Source organism: Delphinus delphis, chromosome 4 (assembly GCF_949987515.2).
Source record: "Delphinus delphis chromosome 4, mDelDel1.2, whole genome shotgun sequence".
NCBI lineage: Eukaryota > Metazoa > Chordata > Mammalia > Artiodactyla > Delphinidae > Delphinus > Delphinus delphis.
Window position 1 is genome coordinate 96,297,177 of NC_082686.1, and position 27,854 is coordinate 96,325,030.

At 42.1% G+C, this 27,854-nt stretch overlaps 1 protein-coding gene across 1 annotated transcript; it reads left to right on the forward strand.

Moving 5' to 3' along the window:
- Positions 1–321: 321 nt before the first annotated feature.
- LRRC31 (leucine rich repeat containing 31) lies at positions 322–26,182 on the forward strand. The gene is given in 10 exon segments (XM_060010000.1): positions 322–505; positions 6,480–6,584; positions 11,168–11,332; positions 11,552–11,719; positions 12,485–12,649; positions 13,262–13,267; positions 15,523–15,684; positions 20,664–20,831; positions 25,816–25,991; positions 25,993–26,182. Coding segments are annotated over 10 exon segments (1,479 nt in total). The 3' UTR covers positions 26,173–26,182.
- The last annotated feature ends 1,672 nt before the right edge of the window (positions 26,183–27,854 follow it).

Here is a 27,854-nt window from a genome sequence, read left to right on the forward strand (position 1 = left end):
TGACACATTTAATGCACTTGCCAAAGTGGTGTTTAATGAATTGTATCTCACAATAAAATAGGGCAAAGTTTAAAACTCAGATTTGCTTTGGATTTCTATCTGCTATCATCTGTTAGTTCCAGGATCCTGGGTTGCAGCATTCTTATTTTTATGTTAAACACTACCAGCAAGAAAAACAGAAAGTAAGGGGGAAATAAAGACAGGTGTAGGGAAGTTAGGATTTCACACAGGCTTGACAGACTCTTGTTTTCTTCTGAAATCCTAGAAAACAGAAAACCACAGGAAGATGGCTTATTGAGAAAGACCCCCTTCAACTTGTCCATGAGTCAAACAGGGAACAAGAGTTCCTCAGATGGAGAAACTAAACCCCAGACTTTATTTGTCAACAAATGCATCAGGCGGTCAAAATTCAGGTCCCCCAAAGCTGAAAACAGAAAAGAGAGCAATGACCTTAAAACAACTGCTTTTCGACCCAGCGACGAGACACCGAAACCTAATATGATGAGTCTGTTCTAAACATTTATTTTGTCAAATGCTTTAAATAATTTGCTCATTTTACTTTTTTGTTTTGGCCATGCCATACGGCTTGCGGGACCCCAACCAGGGATTGAACCCGGGCTCCCAGCAGCGGAAGCGTGGAGTCCTAACCACTGGACCGCCAGGGAATTTCCCTCACTTTCCTTTTAAATTATCAAAAGTAATATGTTGCAGAAAGGTTTAGAGAAAAATACCCTATTTCCTTTCATTCTAACACAAATGGTCATTTCTTCAAGATTCTTTTCAGCCTTTTATTCATATACATGCATTTATGGTCAACCAACAAGTCAAACACTGAGCATCTGTGCCAATCACTTTTGTTAGAAGGACAGCCATGAAAAAGAGAACATTTGCGTAAAGAACCAAAAGCAGATATAATTTCAGTGTGATAAGTCATATGAAGACAAAATAGGCTGAGGAGACAGAGAATGATGGGCTGGGGGTGCTATTTTAGATGTGGTTGGAAGGAAGGAGTCTCTGATTCGGTGGCATTTGAGCTGAGATCTGAAAGTCAGCCACGTAGAATGAATGAAGCCAGCTACACAGGTATTTGTGGGAGTAGTTTTCCAGGCAAAGGGATGTGTAAATGCAAAGGCCCAAGATGGGAGTGAGCCTGGAGTGCTTGAGAGCAAGCCAGGAGGCTAGGCATGCTGAAGCAGGATGAGAGATGGAGAGAGGATGAGTAGTAGACCAGTCAGAGAGGTAGCTGGGGCCAAACGGACGTACTTTGTACGGTTATAAGAGCTTATAAAGCCCTCTTGATCTGACACGGAGCTGTGATCCTACATATTATTATACTGCTCAGTTCTCGTATTGTTACGTGATGTTCATATGCTAATTTTGACAGTGGCATAATATTCCATTACATGCCTATGCCAGAATTACTTAAGTTCTTTTTCTGCCCTTTAGTGAATATCTTTGGCTTCCCCTCTCCCCTATTTTCTGCTTCAGTCTGTTTCAGCTAATTAGCACAAATTCCCAGAACAGAGGTTACAAATACAAGGGTTATGAAAATATTGCTAAATCTCTCTCTAAAGTTATGTCACATACAATGCCGTCACTATATTATTAGATTAAATGTATTTTTAAAACACTTTAAACTTTTTATGCAAACATACAAAAGAAGAGAGAACAGTATAAGTCCCCAAGACCACCTCCCTCTAACAATTACCAATCCATGGCCAATCTTGTTTCATTTAAACTTACCCTCATGTCCGTCAGATTATTTGCACCAAATACCAAAAATATCATTTTACCTGTAAGCAGATTGAATGCATTTTTGGAAGTAGAAAATTAAGAAGTCTACCTTTAAAAGAGGGCAGTCAGAAAGTTGTTGATATTTGTTCTAAAGTATGATTTGGAGCTTCAGGAACATGGTTCATGGATACCCACAACCATGATTAAATTAACCGCGCAAGACCAGTCAGCTGGTTACCCCAGCTGGGCAACACCATGCATGGCTTCTCCATTTCCATTTCTCCCCAAGTCCAGTGGCCCCTGGAGTCATGTGAATTCTGTCCTCCGAACAGCTCTGGGACCTCGTTCCTTCTCTCCGCTGCTGTCCTTGCTTTCATCCTCTCTTGCCTGGACCACTGCCACAGCTTTCTCCCTGGTTTCTTTGCTCCTGGTCTTGCTCTGTGGCCAGCCTGTCCTCCACACTGCTACCGGGTGCTCTTTCTAAACCACAGATACTGTGGTGTCTCTCACCGGTTTAAAATCCTTCACTGAGTCTTTCCTGCCTTGAAGAGAAAGTCTATACTCGCAAGCATGGTCTTCAAGGTGTTTGTGATCAGTTGAATATCTCTTCACAACCTCTGCCTTCCCCCCAATCTTATGTTCATCCTCTACTCCTGACGTTTTGACTGACTCTCTCCTGAACTGGCCACATTCCCCTGAAATGGGTACCTGTGCCTAGAAAGACCTTCCCTTGTGGCATCCTCCCTCTGCACCCCTCCCCCATTTATCCCTCTCTCATATCCACCCACCTGGCTGACTTTCACTCACCCTTTAAGGTGCAGTTTATCTACCACGTTCACCTGGAAGCTTCCCAAGACGCACCCACTGGACTTTGGACCCTCTGTGGCTTTCTTGTCTGCTCCATCAGACAGGTAGCTCCTTGGCAACAGGAACTTGTTACCTTGGTTCCCTGTACAGCATCACCCATGTTACAAACATGTAAAAATGTTTTATGAAAGCATCGGGATTCTTGGTTGTAAACAACGGAAACAAGCCCCTACAGGTTTAGCTTGGAAAGGAACCTAATGAGAAGATACTGCTTGGCTCACAGAATCACCTGGAGAAGCAAGAGCTCGGTTCAGCAGTAAAGCCGCCAGAAAAGGCCCCGAGTCACTCCATGGAGCTGCTTACGTGTGGTCACTTTGCACCCTCCATGGAGTGCCAGCCCTCCCTCCTCAGCCAACCTGTAGCAGCTCTGACTCGTCTGTTTTATATAATGAGGTATGACATAAGATATTTTTTAAAGGAAGGGATTTATAGATTAAAAAAAAGAAATATATGGCCTGTAAGGAGATGTTCAGGGGCCTCATAAATTGGTACTCATATTTATACTTAGGTGGTTTGATAAAGATTTGTCATCTTGATTTATTTTGGTTATTGAGGAACTGTAAAATTAGTATTCATTCATTCATTCAGTTATTTGCTCATTCAACAAATGTTTACAAAGTGCCTCTGATGTAAAAGGCATTGCAGAGTCCCATCTTCCTGGGAGGCCTCAGTAACTTTAAGTCACTATGCTCCTGAGAAATGAACCGGGCAGGAATTATAATTTCTATTTTATAGATGAGTAAACCAAGGCTCAGAGAAGTTAAGTGACTTGCTTACCTGATGGACCCATGAGTTGAACCAGGTTTTCCCGTTGTGCTGCCTTGGACTTGCCAATCATATAAATATTACAGAGCGCCCAAGTAGGCTGTGGTCTGAGAAGCGATTTCTGAATCTGTCAACTGGTTGGTTGGTGGACCGCACCCCACCAGCCTGCAAATCTTGTAGCTGCTCAGCCTTGAGACCAAAGAAAAAGCCTGGAGACAACAACAGAGACATCAAAGCTCATTGGTTAAGGGGCATCTTACACAAAGGTCCTGGAGCAACACTCCTTCCATGGATGGCCGGCAGCAGACAGGACATGGCAACAACCTCCACTACTTGGTGGAGAAGGAGGCTACCATTTATAGGGGGACTGATGTCAGGTGGGCTCATCAGTTACCACGGAAACCAGCAGCAGGGGCAGGGGGCAAGCACGGCAGGCAGTTACTGATTAAGCCCTATAATTAAGAGGATTGGAGAGTCATGTGAGTGAAGCAGGGCCTGGTGGAACAGGGGATGGACAGAGAGCAAGAGAACAGCCATCTTGAATGGCCTGACCATACGTAGGTCATTGGTGGTGACCCCTGAGAAACAATTTATTTGGCTAGGCCAGTGTGGCAACCAGAATGTAGAGGGTTAATTGGTAACTGTGGTGAAGAAGTGGGGTCAGCAAATACAAACCATTCTTTCCAAACATTTGACAGTAAAGGAAATGATTGACAGAACAGTGGTTTGAGGAGAAAACAAAGAAGAAGAAGGTTTGCTGAGGCTGGAACTTGAGCATGATTGTGGGTTGAGCCTATGGAGACAAAAAGCTAAAAAACAAAAGAAAGAGCAATAAGATACAATGCAGAGAAAATTTTTTTAAGAACAAAAGTTTTAAAAAGCACCTGCACATAATGGGCTTTGGAGTCGATTGCTCTGGGTTCAAATTCTGCCTCTGCTGCTTACTACTTAACAGTCTCTCTGAGTCTCAGTTTCCAAATCTATGAAATAGTGTACTTGTGACTCTTTGCATTAAGTTTACACAAAGTGCCCTGTACTCACATCCTCCATCCACAGCTCTCCTCACCCAAAATTAGGGTTGCCAGAAAAAATACACACAATATTTGGGACATACTTTTACTAAACAATGATTCCTTGTTTATCTGAAGTTTAAGTTTAATCGGACGTGCTATTTTTATTTTTCCTAAATCTGGCAACCCTACCCAAAACAAAATACCTTGTATCCAATGTACCATAATAAAAATTGAAGGTCGAAATGAAGAGGTAAATGGTAGGTGGATGATGCTGCCTCCTACTGGTAGAATGTGACAACACCAACTATCCCCACAAAGATGTACAGCCTGTAGGTGGTTTTCTTAAAAATAGCAAGCCACCAAGAAAACAAAACAAAACAAAGCAACAAAACAAAACAAAACAAAAATAGCAAGCCACCAGACACACTGTGGAGGAGAGGGGGAATTTTTATTATCCTGCTAATATTTTAGTCTAAATTTACTACTACTGTCATGCCATCATCTTTTCATTTCCACTGGTACTAATATATTTCTTTTTTGCTATGTGGTTGTATACGTTTTGTCAGGGGTAGTAGAGTATTACTGCACATTCAGAATTTATGCTTTCCTATTGGATTCCAGTATACTCTTTGCATGTGTTTTTAACTGTGCATTTTCACTTGCAAAACCTCTTTAAAGTCACTGTCAATACATGCCTATTCATTTTTCCTTACAAAAGTATGATGTGTTTCACATGTGTCTTAAATGTTGACACATTCAGTGGGTAAAGCCCTGGTACATAGTAGGCATTCTATAAAATCATAGCTTTTTATTTTTATTTATTTAACTTTTAAAAATTGTAGTGATGGGCTTCCCTGGTGGCGCAGTGGTTGAGAATCTGCCTGCTAATGCAGGGGACACGGGTTCGAGCCCTGGTCTGGGAAGATCCCACATGCCGTGGAGCAACTAGGCCCGTGAGCCACAACTACTGAGCCTGCGCGTCTGGAGCCTGTGCTCCGCAACAAGAGAGGCCGCAATAGTGAGAGGTGTGCGCACCGCGATGAAGAGTGGCCCCCGCTTGCCACAACTAGAGAAAGCCCTCGCACAGAAATGAAGACCCAACACAGCCCAAAATAAATTAATTAATTAATTAATTATTTTTTAAAAAAAGTAAATCCTATTTTTAAAAAAAAAGTTGTAGTTATATCATGTAGTGTGGTATTATTACAGTGGAACTTGGTAAGGGTGCCACTTAAAAAGTCCCTAATAACGAGGACACATGAGGCTTTCTGAGTGTATTCTCTGGCAGGAGTTGAGAAAATACAAAAGCTCTCCCAGGGACTACTCTCTCCGGATGCGTCAATTGAGGGGTCTAGGAAATGAGCAGCAAGGGTTTCACTCGCTCTCTTTAGCCATCTGAGGCTCATCAGTGGTGACTGCAGTGCTTCCCCTTCCTCACCTGTCTGGTTAGGAGGCCAGTGCCTGGGCATACCCCCAGCATTACATTCACCAAAGATGTTTGTGCATCCTTCCAGCAGCGCTGTCTTAAACGCTGTAATAACAAGTTTACCTCTTTTTTTTTTTTTTTTTTGCGGTACGCGGGCCTCTCCCTGCTGCGGCCTCTCCCGTTGCGGAGCACAGGCTCCGGACGCGCAGGCTCAGCGGCCATGGCTCGTGGGCCCAGCCGCTCCGCGGCATGTGGGATCTTCCCAGACCGGGGCACGAACCTGTGTCCCCTGCATCGGCAGGCGGACTCTCAACCACTGCGCCACCAGGGAAGCCCAAGTTTACCTCTTTGTCCAGGAGCAAAGCTCCATCTACATGCAAGAAGCCCAGGTCAAGCCAGGAAAGAAAAGCCACTGAGTTCCTCAGGCTCCTTTGTAGGAAACGGGTCACTGGAGCGGCCAGTGTTGAGCACTGACCGCAGGAACAGAGGTCAGGTTTTGTCCCCTTCTGAGGTGAGGTTTCACAAGGGACCAGTTCAGGGTTGTTGTCCGTCTTCTCACTTGTCTTATGGTGATCATTATGCATCTTTAATACACTCTGTCATTCACAGCAAATTTTTCTTTATTTTTATAATACAGCTAAGACTATCACTTCAGAAATGGAATTAAGACCCAGGATGGAGAAAAAAACTGTTCCCGCCGAAGTTGGGCAAAAACCCTGTCGACAAGTGTCTAGATTTGAACAACTGTAGACTAACAACAGCGGATGTGAGGGAGCCAGGTCTGTATGGAATTGACCTTGCGCAGAGGCACAGAGGGCCTCCGGGCTGGGATGAGCAGGGAAAGTGCTCGGTCCTCACTTGGTAGTGCTAGGTCTGCAGGGTGGCCCAGACAACTCAGGAAGCGCAGATGCAACGCTGTTTTTTTTTTAAACAAGTTAATTGATTCTTCCTCAAGCTTCAAAGATTTGAGCCGAGTTTAAGAGGGAGGTTTGTTTGTTTTTCCTGAGCAATTTTACTTCTCTACTGATTACCTCTAGCTCCCTGAAACACACCTGTTCCTGCATAGGATGTATACTCATCCATAAAACTGAGCCCTGCTCGGAATTTAAAGGGGCATCTCGTTGTTATTTGTGGAATGAAAACTATCACTACCAGCAATTATTGCTCACACCGTTTTACACAAAAGTGCAACTACTGTTTGTGACACTGTAGCAGGAGTTTGGTTGTGAAGAACCATCTTCCCAACACCACTGTCACCACCTTTTTTAAAAACTCTCTTTTTTCAGATACCTTAAATCAAATCTTGAATCAAATTAGGTGTGTCTACCAACAGAGGTATCAAAAGAACTGCGTTTTGAGTGAGGGGTCCTTGAGTATTTTAATTAAAATCCATGCCATTATATTTGAGACAGATCTCTTACGAGGGAGCTCTAACCATGTCTGTGATTCTCAAATGCCTATGTACATGTCAGAATCTCTTGCAGAACTTGTGGAAATGCAGGCACTTGAGTCCAACCCAAACCCACCGAATTGAAGTCTTTGAGGGTGGGCCCCGGGAATCCTGTTTTTTTCCTTCTTCATGTGTTCAATAGTCTTTCATACTTTATCAAGTTAGGATCGTGGTGAACAAGATGAAGTTGTTAAAGTGCTTTGAATGCTAGTAGAAAGAAAACATATTTTTTTGCCCCCTAAGCATGTTTTTAGAATTTCTTTGGAATGGTGGAAGGTCAGGAATTGCTATGTCTGTAACTCTAGAAGCTCACCATGCAGCATCTGACTGCTGACACTATTTTAACATTCAAGACAGATGTTTAAAAGCAAGCAAGCAAAGACACTTTCACCCCCTGACTTTGGCATTTCCACTCTTAAGTCTTGTTGCTGCAGGAGATAAAGATGACCTTTGAGAATCTTGTTCACAGAGAGTAGCTTCAGTTTTCGTGAGCAATGGAGGAGACTCAGAGAAGATTCTGGTCAGGGTTTGTGTGTCTAAACCTGCACATGTTGGCCCATGTAGGTATAACAGGAACTTTATAAAGTGGTGACACCCAGGTGATCAAGATAAGAAAGAAAAGGTAACGGGCACCCTCAGTCTCAGCGGTCCTGCCAACGGAGTATTCCCCAGACCTTCAGCCTGAGGGTCCAATAGGACAACAGGGTGACGGGCGTCAGGGGGGTTTGCGAAATAAAAGGACCCGTATACACATTACAGTGACGGTGGTAGTAACAGTCCTAGCAGTAGAATTACAATTTCCACTACAATAAAGGAGTTCTTATGAAATCTTATGGAAACACCACCGCATTTTCAGAATGCAGTTATTTGGCAGAAATAGAAAACGTCCCAAGAAATAGGTAAAGTAAATGTCACAATGTCTCCAGTTGTGCGGCTGAGAGAACCCTGCTTTGTGGAAAGTCAGCAAGTCCACCCTCCTTCTATCCGCTTACCAGAGCAACAGGCAGTGGATCCTATTGACTACAAATCACAAATTACACATGCAAATCTGTTTTTTCTTGTGTTCCCTTCTACTTGCTTTGCTGCCTTCTCTTCCAGACTTGGAAGAACTGGATATTTCCTGGAATGATTTCATAGGCAGAACCCTTCATTTACTCATGCAGCAAATGCATCTTGTCAGCAAGTTAAAAATCCTGAGGCTGGGTAGATGCAGACTTACTGCTGATGATGTTCAAGCACAGGGTATGATGAATGCTTCCCTTAAGAGATGGCTCCCCTGGAAGGATCTTTGCAACCCAAACCCTCAGGGGCGAATTATCTGGGTCACCACCCCCTCAAGTGCCCATGGACGAGGATGAGAGTGCTGCCTGTACATGATGTGATGCTGTGTTGAGCTCTTGTATACCTTCTAAGGAGCTGTGTAACCTGCACCTAGCATCGTGCTAAGCCCTGGGACAGAGAAGGGAACAGGCTGACCAAGCCTCTGTTCTCATGGAGTTTAAGTGGAGATAGTAACTGTAGAATTTGCTCACTTTGGGTCTGTTACCTCATCTGTAAATTAGAGGAGCTGGGATAGATAATAATTAAGTTCTTTTCCAATTCCAAAATAGTATTTCTCTCTTCTATTTTCCCATTCCTATTTTTTAAAAAATGATCAAAACAAGATCTTCCAATTAAAAGCAATGATTTAAATAGGACTAGAACCTCAATTAAGTTAGTTTATAGTATATCAAACATTGGATAACATAGAACATAAGATAAAATTTGTCATGCTATTAACCCAGCTGCTTTACTGGGTTATGAATGCTGGGTTATCTAGAATGCTTGCTGGTTTTAGATGCAATTAATACTTTTTCTGTCTTCTTTTTGTCTGAAGTTTCTTATTTCGATCATGTATTTTGATCATTTAAATCTCTGCAAAGATTTCTGTAAAAGCAACAAAATTTATGCCAATGTCTTCTCTATAATCCTTCCCTAGAAAATAGGGGCCAGCTGATGTTTCCTGGTTCACCCTTCCTATAGCTAAGGAAAAACGTTATACATCTCAGAGCTGGCCAGATCCTTTCAAATCCTAGTCCCACTTCTAATTCTCTTTGTGACCATGGACAAAATACTTAACTTTCTGAGCCTCAGTTTTATTATCTCTGAAAAGGGGTGATATCCACCTCAAAAGAAATTATGGTGAGCATTAAATCATTTCTGTAAAGTACCTACTATGTGCTTGACACATTAGTAGGCGCTCAATAATTCTTTCTTTCCCTGTTCCCTCATCCAAAATTACCTTTCTGTGGTTTTTCATGATCAATTTAGTCCCACTGGTTAGCAGCTGGTTATTGTGTACCAGGGTCTCAAATTTAACAAACTGTTACTCAGTCATGAAGAGAAGTATAGATTATTTTCTATGACTAATCTAATCTTTTTTCATGATCCACCATCCTTAAGAAACCAGGAAGTGGAATTTCTGCCCTGGGACCCACTCTAAACTCATCTGGTCCAGGAGAGAGTCTGCACCCTTGTCACTAACGTTTTGTGTCCTTTCCCCTCTCCCCGAGATGTTATCCTCTCTGGAAGGACTTCTGCATCCTCTCCACCAGGAGGGGCTATCTTATCATCCATACTCTGCTTAGCCTTAATGGCAGATGGAGTATAAGGAGAATGAATGGTTTACTGATAAGAAAACGTAAATCAGAGGCATTTCAACATTATTGCACCTGTTACAGTTGCTTAGTGCAAGATTGCAAATGCCTAGGCCCTCCAGTACCATATGCGCTGCAGACAATCATGTACTCTTTCTCCCTGATCCTGGGGGATGCCTCAGGGCAATACATATCCACGCCCCTTTGACTGGCCACGGCATACAAAATGACACCTTTTTATCCCTGGCTTATGATATTATAACTCCTGGAGAATTTGCATTTTAACCTGAGGCTCCTGGACTCCAAAAACCTGAAACAATGGAATAAATAACCAGTGGCAGAAGTTCCAGACCAGTAGTGGACGGTGGAAGAGAGGCTTCTGGACACAGTGGACCTTCCAACACTCTTAACTGGTGCTAAAATTGACTCCAGACATTGAGAAAGCACATTTGTCATGTGTGTGGCTCACCATTCTGTTCTGCCCCCAAAGCAGTGGAAATTATTCCTAAGGGCTGATCTCCCCACACTTGCCCTGTTCTCTCCCAGCTTCCACTCTGTAGCCCTCAGATGTTTCCTGTGTGAAATGGTATCAGAAATGTCAAGCTTCACCCCCCTCACTGTATCCTCCTCCACCCCAAGGTTGCTGAGCTGCTAGTGCCTGATGCTCTCTTACTGGTTCCTCCCCGCAGTGGTTGGATCAGTTGTATGTGATATTCTTGATGTCAAAGTGAGCTTTTCCTCTGTGGTGGCCAGTGCCCTGCTTTGCTTCTACCAATCTTCCTCTGGCCAAAATATAAACAGTGGTTATGCTGGGGGATAGTATTATGGGTGATTTAAATCTTCTTCATGTTTTATTTTCTAAGTCTTTCACACTTCTACCTCTGGCCGAGCTTCTCAGCAATGCTGATCCCAGGAGAAGGTGGATGAGAGAAAGTAGATGGATTGGTAGAAATATTTACTACCATGAAAACAATTCGGTAAAACCACCCCTACTAACAAGTGGATTTTTTTTTTTTTTTTTACACAACGTTTGCTTACGAGCATGGCTTCAGAACTCTGGAGGGACTAGACTTGCTGTGCCTGTACCTGTATGTAGAAGCTCACCGTGCTGGGAGTGGGCAAGAACTGGGTCCTTTTCTCCTCCCTGTTCCCTGGCATCTAACCAGTAGCTGGCCCGGCTTCAATACTCCGTAAACAATGGCTGTATTGATTTTGAAACGAATTCCCTGCTTTGCGGATTAGCGATCAACCTGATCTTTGGGCCATTTTGTAACAGGAGAAGCACTTAAAGCGCTGCCTGAACTTGAGTTGAATTTGTCCTGGAACAGTAAAGTGGGAGGAAACTTGCCTCTGATCCTCCGGACATTCCGAGAAGGGAGCAAGATACAAATGCCTGAGCTTGTGGACTACGCCCTCACGTCAGAAGATGGGGCGTTTGTGGGTAAGTGGAATTTGGAAGAGTCCTTCCCAGGAAAACATGTGAAGGCACCCATGATTGGATAGCTTGGAAATCAACGTTGGCTGTGTTTTCTCTCACCCTGAATTGAAGGAGTGGTTCACTATATCCCAGGTCACATGAAGACGTACCTCCCTCCTGCCTGCCCCAACTTTCACACCCTGCATCTTTACTGAGTTGTCTTTTGGATTTCCTTCCTTCCAGGTCAGTTGCTACTTAGGCTGCAAAACCTTGAAGTACTTGATCTTTCTATTAACAGAAACATCGGTGGCAGTCTCAACAGTATTGCTCAGGGATTAAAAAGTACCTTAACTCTGAAAGTCTTGAAGTTACATTCATGTGGGTTATCACAAAAGAGTGTCAAACTACTGGGTGAGTTAGGAATGGCTAAAGTTTGTATATAACTTTATATTATACGGAATTACAACAAAACATAAACAGTGGTTATGTTGGGGAATAAGATTATGGGTGATTTAAATCTTCTTCATGTTTTATTGATTTTCTAAGTCTTTTACAGTGAGCATGTACTTTCATGATTACAAAAATAATCTTTTAAAACAGCTGACTCTGAAAAGGCCGGGATAGTTTAGGTCTGAGAGAGACACTGTGCAAAATAAGTGTACTACTAAAGCTGTCCATTTTTCTCTTACTTTTGAAAATGGCAGCATTATTTTATGCTTAGTAGTAGGAAGGAATTGGTATTGATAAAAAGAACAGCTTCAGTGACATCTGTAGTTAAAATTGACTCTGCTATAGAGTATCCACATTAAAGAATAGGAAATGAAATGTGTATCTATCCCTTCAACTTCTAGAGCCTGTAAAATCCTTCTCCCTGGCAGTTTGAATAAGTCTAGAATGCTATGACAGCACCAATGCTCAAGGATAGCAGGGGAAGATTCATTAGTTGAAAGATTTTGATCAAAACCATTGATGATCAATGCAGATCCCAGGGAGTGTGTATTTGAAGCCATTGTCAGGTCCGAAGGGGTAGATGGTACAAAGTGGACAGTTATCCCACTGTCTGGGCTTTTGTCAACATAGTGTACATATTGTCTCAGTCTCCCTTCTCCACACCTGCCCCCTCTCCTGCCGACCGCCTTGTAATATGTCAGAATGGGGTTCTGACCTTCTTTGTAGATGCTGCTTTTAGATACTTGTGTGAGCTGAGGACGCTAGACCTTTCCTGCAACAAGGAGATGAGTGGAGGGTTTGAAGACTCCCCGGGGCTGGCCGTGCTCGAGCATCTGGAGGGGCTGGATCTTCACCAGTGCTCGCTGATGGCCGACGACACGATGTGGCTGAGTAGGTACTGCAGAGCCGAGGGAGGACGCTTGGAGCCTTGCCATGTGTTTGCAAACCTGGCAAATTTGAGATGTGCTGTTTATGAAGTTACCAGAAGGACCACATCATAAAAGTTTTGTGAATGCCCCAATATAGTATTAAGTGCCCAGTAATTGTTGGTGAATCTAAACTCCTCCTAGACACATCTGTAAAGGATGGATGTGGCACTTGAGGGAGAAAATTTTTGAATGTATGTGGCTGTTTAGAAACGGATCTGTTACTGTTACAAAGTGGATTACACATAGGGATGTAGAAGGAAAGCCAAAACGGAGGGTGTTGAGTCTTTCTCGCTAATCAAGTGAAGCCGAGGCACTTAGAAACAAATGAAGTTACAGAAAGTCGGTGGGACGGTGCATAACGGGTGTACGTTACAACTTTAGGTCACTACGCTTACTTTCCTACCACAGACATAGTCCTGTGACCTGTCATGTATAAGTGCAGTTTCCCCTAACAAACAGCAAGCGTACGCTTGAGATTATGGATTTTATTCCACCTACAGCCAAAATAAACCTTCAGAATGCATCAAGACTCTGACCATGGCTCACCATCTAGACCTCTGCTACCCTGGTCCAGCCCGCTGTCACCTCATGCCTAGATTATTACAAGAGTCCAGATGGTTTTCCTGCTCCTCTGTCACTCTGACTGCATTCTCTCTTCCTTCCCCGCATTGGCTACTCCAGCCACAGCATGTGTGCTGACGCTCGTGCACACCAGCCGTGCTCTGCTCTCCCTCCGTACTACGGGCTCCTCCTGCGTAGGGATTTTTTTTTTTTTTTCAGTATCTCTCTGTTGCTCATGCACAGGGTCTGGCACATAGTTGGCAGCCAGTAAATGCTTGTTGAGAATGTGATTGATTGAATGAATCAATCAATAAAGGACGAGAAAAAGAATTTTTTGTTGTTTTTAGTACAACTGGGGGAGAAAAACAGTAAAATAGGTCTTTAGGTCTCATATTGATTTTTAGCCCTGCTAAGTTATTTCTTAGACTCTTATCCCTCAATTGGGGAAAATGAGAAGAGTTCAAGGCTTTCATGAAGATTTTAAAGTAGTAAACCATCCCTTTTTGGGCTCCAGGTGGAGACTGTGAAGTGTCACCATCCTCTTATGAATGTCCTACCCGTGGAGACACTCCTGAATTACCAATCCACCAGATTCCAAATAATGAATTTCCCATGCTACAACTGAATAACACGAACGTCCTGTCTCATCTTATTGCTCAGAGGAGGATTAAAGTGCTAGAGGATCTGAATTGTTAACGCTAGTACAACGGAGGGATTAGCCTCTCTTATCTAGATCTGCCACCAACACGGGTAAATGGCCCCAGAAAAGTAATGGTTATTTAATAACTGTAGTGAATTGCATTGTTCTCCTGCTTAAGTTTGAAAAGATGGAATTGAAAATACATCCTGTTTATACCTCATGATGTTAAAGAATTGAACATTCTTTTATCTGATCATTCTCGATAGCTCCAAAGGCATGGAATTACAGGTCATTTAGCCAACAACGTTTGATTGATCATCTAATTGTTCGAGGCACTGTTCTGTGGGCTGAGGGAAATTCACAGGCAGAAGCTTCAATCTGGTGGGGGCAGCAATAAACCAAATACGAGGTGAAGTACAAGGTGCTGGGGGCGTTAGAAGAGGGAGTCACCGCAGCAAGTACCTGCCCTTTTTTCCTTCCCTTCCCCTTCCTTTCTCCTGTCCTTTCGTCTTTCCACTAACATTTGTGCCTCTGGTTTCCAGGCTCTGAGGCACACTCCGGGCACGAAGCAGCCCCTACACACAGAGCTCACCTTTGGGGAGGGAGGGCAGAAGACAAACACATACGCAAACAAATCACGTAACGGGGGTGCTGGGAGGAAAAGAAAATAGGGAGATGTAGTAGTGACCAAAGGGTTACTGTGGGTTTGGTGGCCCTGGAAGATTCTGAGGAGGTGAGCCAGCCCCACAGAGATCCCAGGATACTGCATTTCCCACATTCGAAAGAACTATGGCAAAGGTCTAGAAGCAGGAAAAGCAGCAGGAAGATAGCGAAGCAGGGGTAACACCTGGCACAGCAAGGGCCTTCAGGGCCCCACTCCAGTGCTGCTAGCCACAGATATCTGTTCTGATTTCTTGATTTCATTGCCTTTCTAGTACTTCTGACTTACATTCTGAGAAAAGAATGATCGTATCAAACATTAATTGAGCAATTAGTGTGTGCCAGGCACTGTACCAGGCACTTTACATATACCAAGTCGTTTTATCTTCCCATTGCCTCTGTGAAGTAGTAGTGTTATTCTTATTGAGAAAACTGAGGTTCAGGGAAGTTAAGTAACTTGTCTGAAACCACACAGTTCTTTAGTAGCAAGTCCAGGATTAGAATCACCAGTTCTGTCTCCAAAGTCTTTGCTCTTAACTTCTAGCCTTGAGAGAGGCTTGGAGAAGAGCCCAAGCTGCATACTGGGAAGAATGGCTGGTGTGTATGTGGTGTGTAATTGTGCGTAAGGCAGGGCAGGGGTCAGAGAGGGAAGAGCTGTGCTTGCTGATCAAGAAGACTGTGGGGGCTTCCCTGGTGGCACAGTGGTTGAGAGTCCACCTGCCGATGCAGGGGACACAGGTTCGTGCCCCGGTCCGGGAAGATCCCACATGCCGCGGAGCGGCTGAGCCCGTGAGCCATGGCCGCTGAGCCTGCACGTCCGGAGCCTGTGCTCTGCAACGGGAGAGGCCACGACAATGAGAGGCCCGCATACAGCAAAAAAAAAAAAAAAAAAAGACTGTGGGACCCAAACACCCAGAAGACCCTTTGTGAGATGCTGCCTAAAACATGTCACTGTTGATGTTTTAGTAGCCCAGGTATCCCTTTTCTCTCGAGTTTTCAAGAATTGGACTTATCTGCCAACAGAAAGACGGGCAGCTCTTCTGAAAAACTACTCAGCAGGCTCTGATTTTTACCAGCACTGAAGCCATTGTTAATCAACAACTGTGCTTTGGAAAGTGAGACTTTTACTGCCCTGGGTCAGAGCATTCCCCAAATCCCTGCAGGCGCTGGTACCATAACATCTGAGAGGGGAGGCCTCTCTTTGCCTACAAATGAATGCTCAGCTGTAGGCAACGTAAAGTATTAATTTGTCTTTCTTTCAGGAAATATGCTCTCTTGAAACTGACTTTCAAAGCCACATGAATGATTTCTAGCATTGTAAATTTAAAATTTAAAGTGTACACAGTTGGCCCTTTGTAACCATGGGTTCCAAATCCGTGGATTCAACTGACAGCAAATCAAAAATATTTGGAAAAAAATTTCCGGAAAGTTCCAAAAAGCAAAACTTGAATTTGTCTCATTCAGGCAACAATTTACACAGATAGCATTTACATTGTAATAGGTATTATAAGTAATCTAGAGTTGATTTAAAGTATATGGGAGGATGTGCATAGGCTATACACAAATACTGTGCCATTTTATATAAGGGACCTGAGCTTCCATGGATTTTGGTGTCTGCAGGGTGTCCTGGAAACAATGCCCCTGTGGATACGGAGGGACGGCTGTATAACCAACTCTGAAGGCTCACATTCCTGGTAACTTGTACAGTATAATTTGGAATTGCTGGAAAGGGAGGCGTTTACTAGTGTGTGAGCCTAGCTGGCTGCCTAGCACCTAGTCCCAACAGGGTTTGTTGTCCTCTGTCAGGAATCTTGGCGTGCCTGAAGACCATGGATACAGCCTGGCCTACATCAGGGATTTACTAAATCTGACATTTCTGCCTATGCTGGGGCAAGGGCACTGTCAGCGAGTAGAGGGAGACATTTTGAGGCAAAGGGACTTTGCCCAATTTTCCCAAATATACCACCCAGGCATCCAACACTTTAAGCACATGGTGCCAGGGGTCCTCAACCACATCCAGCTTCAGTGATTCACTGGAGGGACTCACAGATCTCACCGCTGAGATTTATGACAACAAAGGGATACAAAGCAAAATCAGCAAAGGGAAACATGCATGGGGCAGAGTCCAGAGGAAACCAGGCCCAAGCTTGCAAGATTCCTTTCCCAGCAGAGTAACAAGGATGCGCTCCGTTCCTGCAGCACGTTGTGACGTCATGGTCTGAAATGTTTCCTGGGAAGACTCGCCTGAACCTTCAAGTCCAGGGTTTTTAGTGGGGCTTGGTCATGCAGGCACCCTCTACGAAACACATACCAACATTCCAGACTCACAGAAGGAAAGCTAGTGTTCAGCATAAATCATCTTATTTGTACACAAACACTGTAGGCACGACAAACCACCCTGATAAGTTAGGGAATGGTGACGACACTTCCAAGTTCCCAGATGTCAGCCAAGGGCCAACCTTGCCAGCAGGACTTTGTACGGATAGTGGTCTCAGGCCCGCTAGGTTAACTCTGTTTTGTACACATGCGCAAGACTAGTGTGGTTGGATTCTGGTGCTTCCTGGGTAACAGTGAAAACAGAGCCCTTCTCTCTGGCCTTCCCTCAAGGGTTATGTTTGTTGACACTCCCTTAAAAATGAATTGTCCTATGGACCCAAGAGGGCTATTATTAATGAAAAAGAGGCATTCTATTAATAAAAAATAACAAGTAGTTATTTATTAATATCTGTTAATAAAAATAAGTACATATAATTTATCCCAAATTCTAAGAACTCTCTATTTAAGGTATTCTTGCTCTCCTTTTCATCCCAAGTACTCTGTTCGACCCACAGGGTCTTGGTCCTTGCCATGTACTGCTCCCAGCCCTCCCCCAGCACTGCTCATCTCATTGGCCACGTGTCTGGATGGGGAAAAGTAGCAGGATATGTACGTCTCTTAATCTGAGGTCCACGGCTCCTCCCTTAAGAGAGTCAGTCTATAGTTATGCCTGGGCAGGGGGCTGTGAACTCCCTAAAACTGATTCCAATTCTTTTTTTTTTTTTTTTTTTTTTTTTTTTTGATTCCAATTCTTTTGTCGGTGGGGAATGTATGGTACATTTTTCTGGCTCCAAAGCACCTGGGATCAGACATCTGAAAGCAAATCCTGGCTCTAGCTCTCATGACCTGAGGTACTTAACAACTCTGTGCTTCAGTTTCCTTGTCTGTAAATGGAATAATAGGATCATATCTCATAGGGTTATAAGAATTAAACAGGTTATTACATATGAAATTCTTGGAAATGTGCCTGACTCATAGTAAATGCTCAATATATGCCAGTTGTGAATATTATTATGGGGAGAGAGTCTATAAATTTTACTTAAAAAGTAAATTTGGGGACTTCCCTGGCGGTCCAGTGGTTAAGACTCCACACTTCCACTGCAGGGGTGCAGGTTCCATCCCTGGTCAGGGAACTGAGATCCACATACCACACGGTGTGGAAAAAAAAAAAAAAGTAAATTTTATTGTAAAAGCCAGCGGTTGCCTGGAGAACCTCTGGTAAAATCCAGATTCCTTCATGTGATCTAACAGGCCCCCTGGCGGCTCTCCCCCTTGCTCCCTGAACCCAGCCTCAGTTGGCTTCTTTCTGTTCCTTCATATCACCGAGCTCTCTCCTGCATTTGACCTTCCTGTCCTCTAGAATTCCCTACCCCCCAGTCTTTCCTGGGGAGCTCTGATTGCAGGTCTCAGTGTAAATGTCCCCTTTTAAGACAGCCTCTCTCTGAATTAGAAGTCCCTGTATCTTCCTTATAGCCTTTATCAGTATTTATAATTATGTATTTACTTGTGTGGTTTTTTAATGTTGATACTTCTCCCAGACTGTTACCCTCTTGAGGGCAGGGATTGTGTTTATTCTTCACTGCATCCTTCAAAGCACGTTTTTGGTATTAGTTAAGTAAGTCAGTAAGTAGATAGGCAGGTTAGTAGATAGATAGACAGACAGACAGACAGACAAATTTCTCAAAGGGGGCTATAATCCACAAAATGGCTAGGTAAACACACACACACACACACACACACACACACCCCACATTCCACTGCTCAGACTAATGTTGTTAGGAAAATTCCACAAAAAATAAATTTGGGGACAACATGAGATTTCGTAAATATACTTCCTAGATGGAAAATGTTGAATATTTTTAAATAAAATTTTGTTTTTAACTTTGTGTCTTCTGCCATCAGAAGGCACAACTCTTTTCAATTATAGCTACACAATCAATGGATCATAATCAAGTAGATATTACACAAAATTACATCATCTGACATAAATCTTTAGACAGTCCCTGACTTACAGTGGTTTGACTTCACACTTTTCGACTTTAAGGTGGTGTAAAAGCAATACACCAGTAGAAACCATACTTAGAATTTTGAATTTTGATCTTCTCCCGGCCTAGTAATATATACGTGGTGCAATACTCATGCCATCACGAGGGTAAACTTAACAATCGCTCTGTACCCAGACAACCACTCTGTTTTTCACTTTCAGTATGGTATTCAATAAATTACATGAGATATTCAACATTTTAGTATAAAATAGGCTTTGTGTTAGATGACTTTGCCCAACCATGGGCTAATAGAAATGTTCTGAGCATGTTTAAGTAGGCTAGGCAAAGTTATGATGATCAGAAGGTTAGGTGTATTAAACTCATTTTTTACTTAAGATATTTTCAACTTATTGGGACGTAACCCCACTATAAGTCGAGGGAGACCTGTTTAATTCAATTTGAATTAAGAAGTAAATCAACAATAAAAAAAAGAAGTAAATCAAGTAAATACATATTTCTCTGCGTCACTTTGAGAAAATCAAGTTCAATTTCTTATTGATGGGTCTCTGTACCATAGGAGTGGGAGGGTGCTCTTGTTAGATATTATAAAAAGAATATATATCTACCCTTCAAACAGATATTAGTTTTTAGAAAGAAGGAAGAATAGTTTAAAATGTAATTAGTGGCTATACCTCGTGGATAAGTTGCTCTGGTTAATTTTTTTTTTTTTTTTTTGTGGTACACGGGCCTCTCACTGTTGTGGCCTCTCCCATTGCAGAGCACAGGCTACGGACGCGCAGGCTCAACGGCCATGGCTCACGGGCCCAGCTGCTCCGCGGCACGCGGGATCTTCCCGGACCGGGGCACGAACCCGTGTCCCCTGCATCGGCAGGCGGACTCTCAACCACTGCGCCACCAGGGAAGCCCTCTGGTTAATTTTAATGTTAGGGGAAACCAAGAACTAAGCAGAAAATCTTTGAATTTCCTTTAAAAATCTTTCCAATATACACTATTTCTCTTCTTTGTCTCTGTTAACTGCAGTTAAGTAAACACAAATACATTTTGGTGTTTCAGAGTTCTAGGGAGGTTTGGCCTTGTCTCTGAATTTCAGCAGCAACCAGGACATGTAAAGCCAGGACACACTCTGGAAATCGTGACTGTGAAAACTGTTCGTCTCTTTCTCCCTCTTAAATGTGAAGTGAAGGAAAGAAATCCCAGTCAATAGTGAATTCCATTTAATCAAGTTTTTTAAATTTTTATTTATTTATTGGCTGCATTGGGTCTTCATTGCTGCATGTGGGCTTTCTCTAGTTGCAGTAAGCTGGGGCTACTCTTAGTTGCAGTACGCGGGCTTCTCATTGCGGTGGTTTCTCTTGTTGCGGAGCATGGGCTCTAGTCGCACAGGCTTCAGTAGTTGTGGCACGGGGGCTCAGTAGTTGTGGCTCGCGGGCTCTGGAACACAGGCTCAGTAGTTGTGGCGCACGGGCTTAGTTGCTCTGCGGCATGTGGGATCTTCCTTGACCAGGGCTTGAACCCATGTCCCCTGCATTGGCAGACAGATTCTTAACCACTGCGCCACCAGGGAAGTCCCCATTTAATCAAGTTTTACTTTTCTAAAGTTTCCAACATTTCTCCCCAATAAAAATAGACAACATAAATTGAGGCCATGAATTTCAGGCAGGAGAAACGGTCTCTACAACTGTCTTAATCTCACTGATAGAAATATGTTGCCCTAGCCTAGGTTCCTCAAATTCAAGGCTTATGGCCTCTAAGGAAACCTAAATTATTGCTATTCTTATCACTGTCAATTTCAGCTGAAGCCTCCGTTCACCTCCCTGCTCTGGAAATAGTCAGCCTTTCTTGGAATAAGTGTGTTGGCAGCAACCTAAAGCTGCTCCTGGAAATGCTAAAGCTTTCAGCGTCCCTTCAGGTGCTGAGGCTGAGCAGCTGTTCCCTGGTGACAGAGGACGTGGCTCTTCTGGGTTTTACCTACTGGTTCCATCCAAAGCAGTCCTGGCACTCAGAGCCCAGCGCGCCTGCTCTGGCAGTCCAGGACAAGGGAGGTGGAGAAGGCAGCGAGGCCTGGAGCTAAGCCCTCTGCGCATCTTCCCTGCTCCCTGACATCTGCTTAGGAGAGAGCTTGTTAAAACAGACAAGGGCAATTCTGAAACCAAAAAGACAGTGGAGCGTGTTTCATAAAAGGAGATGGAGGAATTTCCCTGGCGGTTCAGTGGTTAGGACTCCACGCTTTCACTCCCGGGGGCGAGGGTTCGACCCCTGGTTGGGGAACTAAAATCCCACAAGCCATAAGGTGCGACCAAACATTAAAAAAAGAAGAAGAAGAAGAAAAAAGAAGAAGATAGACATAGATATGGTGGTGGAAGAAGGAGGATTACCTGATGTAGAATAGAAGGTTGGAACACTGGATGTGGATGGGTGGGGCTCCTTGTCCTTGAGAGGTGTGTGCATGTGTGGATTTTGTTTACGCCTGTACCCACCTTGGCTCAGCTGGGTGCAGTTTTCTGTGTTCACCTACTGTTTCCTGTGGATAAATTATGCATAAGCAAACAAGAAATTTGTGTTATGTTCACACTGTTCTCTGATATTTCAATCTAGTTGGAACAAATATGTTTTCAAAGCAAGTGTTATGGCCAAACACTGTAATTAGAAGATGTGGACAAATCATTGTGATTTTATTTTGCATTTCCCTAATGACGGTGAGCATGTTTTTATGTGTTTATCTGTGTTTATCTGTAAACTGCATATATGCCTTGGTGAAGTGTCTGTTCTAATCTTTTGCCTAATTTAAAACACTGGATAGTTTGTTTTCTTCTTAATGAGAGTTCTTTAGATTTTCTGGATACAAGTCTTTTATCAGATCTATAGCTTGCAAATATTTTCTCTCAGTCTGTAACTTGTCTTCTCAACCCCTTAACAGTATCTTTTGCACAGCACGACTTTCAGTGTTGTTTTTTTTTTTAATATTTATTTATTTGGCTGTGCCGAGTTTTAGTTGCAGCATGTGGGACCTTTGTTGCAGCGTGAGGGAGCTTTTAGTGTGGCATGCGGGATCTAGTTCCCTGACCAGGGATCAAACCTGGCCCTCTGCATTGGGAGTGCGGAGTCTTAACCACTGGACCACCAGGGAAGTCCCAAGACTTTCAGTTTCGATAAAGATCTATTTATCTATTTGCTAATTTGATGGATAGAGCTTTCTGTGTTGCATCTTAGAACTTTTTGCAAAACCCAAGTTCTCAGGGATTTTTCCTAGATCTTCTTCTAAAAGTTTTACATTTATATTTTACATTTTGACTTATTATCCATTTTGAGTATTCTTGTACAAGGCATGAGATATGGGCTGAAAATATTTTTGCATATGACAGCTCAATTATTCAAGCACCATTAATTGAAAAGACTCATTGAATTGCCTTTGCGTTTTTGTCAGAAATCAATTGGCCAGTTTGTGAGGGTCTATTTTTGGTCTGTTCTGTTCCATTGGTCTATGCATCTATTCTTTTACTGATACCATACTGTCTTGATTACTAAAGCTTTATAGTAAGCCTTGAAATCAGGTAGCATGGGCATTCTGACTTTGTTCTTCTTTTTCAAAATCATTTTGATTATTCTAGTTTCTTGACATTACTATATAAATTTTAGCATCAGCTAGTCAATATCTACAAAAAATCCCTCTGGAATTTTGATTGGGATTGCATTGAATCTATAGGTAAATTCAGGGAGAGATGACATTTAACTATATTGAGCACTCCTATCCATGAACACAGTATATCTCTCTTTTTATTTAGGTCCTCTTTGATTTATTGCATTGGTGTTTTGTAGTTTCTACCATGCAGATCCTGCATACACTTTGTTAAATTTATATCTAAGTATTTAATTTTTTGGTGCTATTATAAATGGTACTGGTTTCTAAATTTTGATTCCCAATTGGTCATTGCTAGTATGTAGAAATACAATTGATTTTCATATATTGACATTTTATACTGAGACCTTGTTAAACTCATCTATTAGTTCTATGAGATTTTTGGTAGATGCTGTAGGATTTTCTACGTAGGCAATCATGTCATCTCTAATTAGAGTCAGCTTTATTTCATCCTGTCCAGTCTCTATACCTTTTATTTCTTTTTCTTGGTTATTTAACTGGTTAGGATTTCCAGTACGTGTTGAATGAGGTGAGAGCAGACATCCCTGCCTTGTTCTTGATATTGGGGGGAAAGCACTCAGTCTTTCCCATTAAGTATAATGTTAGCTATAGGTTTTTGTTTGTGTTTTGTAGATGTGCCCTTTATCAGGTAAAGGAATCCTAACCTGGCTAGATTTCTTATAATGAATTGAAGATGTTTTGTTGAGGATGTTTGTGGCTATGTTCACGAGAGGTAATTGCCTACTAGTTTTTTTGTAATATCTTTGTCTGGCTTTGGTATCAGGGTAATAATGACCTCAGAAAATGAGTTGGCAAGTGTTCCTGCCTCTTCTAGTTCCTGGAAAGATTTTGTAGACTTGGTATTATTTTTTCATTAACTTGAAACTTTATAGAATTGACCACTGAACCTGTCTAAACTTGGAGTTTTCTTTGTGAGGAGTTTTAAATTACAAATTCAGTTTAAAAAATAGATATAGCACCATTCAGGTTATCTTTTTCTTCTTGAGTTTTGGTACTTTGTGTCTTCCAAGGAATTGGCCCATTTTACTTAGGTTGAATTTATGGAAATAAAGTTGTTTTCTTATAATCCTGTTAATGTCTCCTAATCATTTTGACTACTTCTTCTGTGACCTCCTTCCTCTTCAACCACCTGCTGGAGAAAATTCTCTGCTTTTAAAGGGCTCCTGTGAGTAGGTTAACCTCGCTTGGGTCTGCGTTTCCTAAACTCAGGTGTGCCATGTAATATAACCCAATCATGGGAACCCATCATATACACAGTCCTAGGAATTAGGGTGGAAATCTTGGGGTCACCTTAGAATTCTGATTACCACAAGAGGTTTATCAATATTACCAATCTTCTCAAAGAATAAGCCTTTGGTTTGTTTTGTTTTCCTGACCTGGACACCATTAAACATATTTAAATTATTTCATTTAAAGTTATTAAAATTTGCTTCTTCAATTTTTTATTTTTTTGGTCTGCATCATATTTTATTAATCATAGCTCCAGCCATTATATATTGTTTCTTAATTTTTACTACCAGGTTTTCTTCCTCAGGTCAAATTTATACTTTTACATTTTGTCAAGGGTATTTTTTGTTCTTTCAATTTTTAGTCAATGATAAGTATTGCTGTGTGTGGCTTTAAGCATTGTCACTTAACTGTTTTGATTATTTCTAATAGAAACTTTAAGAATTTGTTAATCCCTAGTAGTTTGTGTTTTATTCTTTTGTAAATAACAGCATTGGTTTTTTTTCATATAGTAAGCTACAAAAATAGTATTTTCATGACCTATGATACTATTACCCAGATTTTAAAAAATATAACGCATATAAAATACTAAAATATAATAAATAGAGTACTCACATCATTGGAAAATTCAGATAGTATAGGAAAGGTAAAACAATGTCTGAGATTTGCTTTAAAATACTAAAAAACAAACAAACAAAAATTAGGGGAAGGGGACTGGATGAGCCAAGATCAGCGTAATGAAAATAGCGTTGAAGCTGATTGATGGGAACATGGGAGTTCTCACTCCTATTCCATCTACTTTTTATATGTTTGAAAATGTCTGTAATAGAAAATTTTCTAAAGGGAAAAAGCATGCACATTATCTTTAACACTTAGCTAGGTCTTGAGAACATGGTGAGTAATGTTGTGAGACAGAAAGATAGGAAGGGACACGATCAACATGAACACCTAGGGACCAAATGCAGCTGTTGAGTGTCCTGACCGGGATGATGAAAATGATGGGGATGGAGCATCCCACTTGGTGTGGAAGCCATGATGTGTGAGGAATGATTGAAGGACCAGGGCGTGTTTAAGCCTATAGGGGGGACATTTGAGGGGACCTGACTGTTGTCCAACACTGCATGGTTGGCACAAGGAAGGAGCTGAGGTTCCCAGCAGGCTGAGGTGGGCAGTGGGGAAAGTCAGATAGGGCCTAGAGACATGGCTTCCTCCTGCTGAGAGTTGCTTCCCTCTGTTGGGGCAACCTGAAGAGGGACTTCAGGCCCTCTGTTGGGCTGGTCCCCAGTGGAGAAGCTGTGAGAGGGATTTCTCTCTGATCATTGATCAGGTTGAATGAGGAGCCCTCCAAGGTCCCTTCCAACTCTGAGATTCTACACATCTCACCTCTGTAATCCATTCCTGTTTTTGGCTGAAAAGGGAAGCATGTCCTGTCTGCTTTGGCTGTCTCTCCTAGCTCCTTTTCTTAGCTTCATCATTAACTGTTATTTATTGAGAGCCATTATGGGTAGTACTGTGATATGTGCTATTCAAAGGAAAACTTGATCCATGTATTAAAGTCTCTAATTGACCCATGAATTAGAAATTATCCAAGCATATTTTGCCCATGGAAAGTGCTCAATTAAATAACTGTTGAATGAAGAATGAATAAGCAATGAATAGTTAAACAGCATTAAACAGCATGAAAACTATTCAGAAATGGTCCTGAGTTAAAGCCAGTGAGCCATCACTCTTCCCCTTTAATTAGAGAAAGTCTGCAGTAAGAGTTGGGACTCCAGAGGAGCAGAGAGCAGGAACTCGACAAAAAAGACACTCTTTGGAATGGGATTTGGAAAGAGAAAGAAAAATCCATTTTCAAGCTGTACATGAAATGCAGAGAGGAAATTTGTTAGAGTAATTTCAGATGCCCTGAATAAAACTGCTAGCTAATAACATTTCATTACTAAGTATCAGTCTTGTCATTACGAATCCTGGAGCTACTGTGTTGTGTTTTTGGAAGTGGGAAATGGTCACACTAGAAAGTATCCTTGGCTTTTAGCATTTAGAGTGATTTTGTTTTTCAGCATCGGTAATCCAGACAAGTCGCCTGGCCAGGCTGCGGAAGCTGGACCTGAGCTATAATGACAGCATCTGTGATGCAGAATGGACCATCTTCTGCCAAAACCTGTGGCTCCTCAAAGAGTTAACCGAGCTGGATATTAGCCTTCAGCCATCAGCTTTTCAGGAGCATGGACAATGGTTTTAGACACTTGTTATGTGCCGTGACCAAACTTCCTGAGATCACCGAGATAGGAATGAAGAGGTGGATCCTCCCAGCCTCACAAGAGGAAGAACTAGAAGGCTTTGACCAAGATCACAAAAGCAGCATTCACTTTGACCATGGTGGGTTTCAGGAAGCTGACTTCTCAAGGCTCAACTAAGCTACACACCATCCTAAGGGGGAGGAAAAGAACAAGAGTGAATCCCGGTGAAATCAAGGAGTACCAGCTTCTGGGCTGTTTGGTGGGATTTACAGTACAAGAGCTTTGTAAATATATATTGTCTATAATAATCTAATGTGAGCATGTCTTTATTCTCTATTTTATAAAACAAGAATGATACTTTTCAATGGATTTTCATTTGTTTTGATATATAGTTAGTTCACTTGCTGTTTAGAAGCCCTGACAAAATCGCTTAGATTCTGGTACTGCATCTCCCTTTGTCTTGCCCTGGAATTTTCTGCCTCTCTTTTCCTAAATATTTTAAATATAAGGGTGTGTGTTTATGTGTATGTGCGTGTGTGTGTGAAATTCTAATGTGAAAGGCACAAACTGTGGAACATTTTCATATTCTTTACCATTATACGTATCTTAATGTGGTCCACTCACATTTTTATCAGAAAGTATTCCTTTCAGTGGTATATTATTTTTTGTTCTCTTGGCTTTTATCTCAGCTATAAACCATGAACACTAATAATGGCCACTGACATACAAATCTTCATTAAAAGTGGTTGAAAATTCAAAACCCAGTATCAAAAAATACCTTGTGAAAATAAAGTAAAATATTTTATTGCTAAAATAAACAAATTAACATATTACCTCTGGGCATTTCTTTGGCATGGAATTTGCCACATAAAACCTACTTAACTCATTAAAGTTTCTGTGCTGCTCTAAGTGATTTTTGGAATTTTTTATTTTTCTCTTACTAGAGCATGAAATTCATTGCATGGCAGAGGGGTCTGTTCACACATTTCTATTCTGATATGCTCCAGTCAAGTTATGTTTTGCTTTCTTCTTGCTACACTAATAATTCATACTGCAATCATTGCTTGAAAGACACGTAGAATTTGAAATCAATACCACTCTAAAAGAAAAAGTCATCATGGGAATTCCCTGGCAGTCCAGTGGTTAGGACTCGCTGCTTTCACTGCTGTTGGCCTGGGTCCAATCCCTGGTCAGGAAACTAAGATCCCACAAGCCATACAGTGTGGCCAAAAAAAAAAAAAAAAAAGGTGAGGAGGTCTTGAGTGGTATAAATGGGGATGTTTTAGGTAATGATTCTTCACTTCTTTCAGCATTCCCATGAATTCCATGAACACCTGTGCTCATGCAAAACCCTATGAACAAATGTTCATAGCAGCTTTATTCATACTAGCCAAAAACTGGAAACAGAGCAACACCCTTCAAAGGGTGAATGGTGAAACAAACTATGCAATACTACTCAGCAACCAGAAAGGAATGAACTATTGACACTTGCACTACTTGGATGGACTGGAAGTGATTTATACAGTATAAAAAGGCCAGTCCCCAAATGTTACATACTATGTGATTCCATTTACGTGATCTTCTTGAAATAACAAAATTACAGGTTAGGGATTGGAAGAGGGGTAGGTGGTAGGTGTGACTAAAAGCAATAGCACAAGGGAGATTGGTGGTGATTGATAGAACAATTCTGTATCTTGACTGTGGTGGTGGCTTCACAAAAGCTACATGTAAGAAAATTGCATTGGACTACACACACACACAGACACACACATGCACACACACAAAAGTGCATGTATAAGTGATGGAATCTGAATAAGCTCTGTGGCTGGTAGTGAGGTCCATTTTCTGGTTTTGTTACT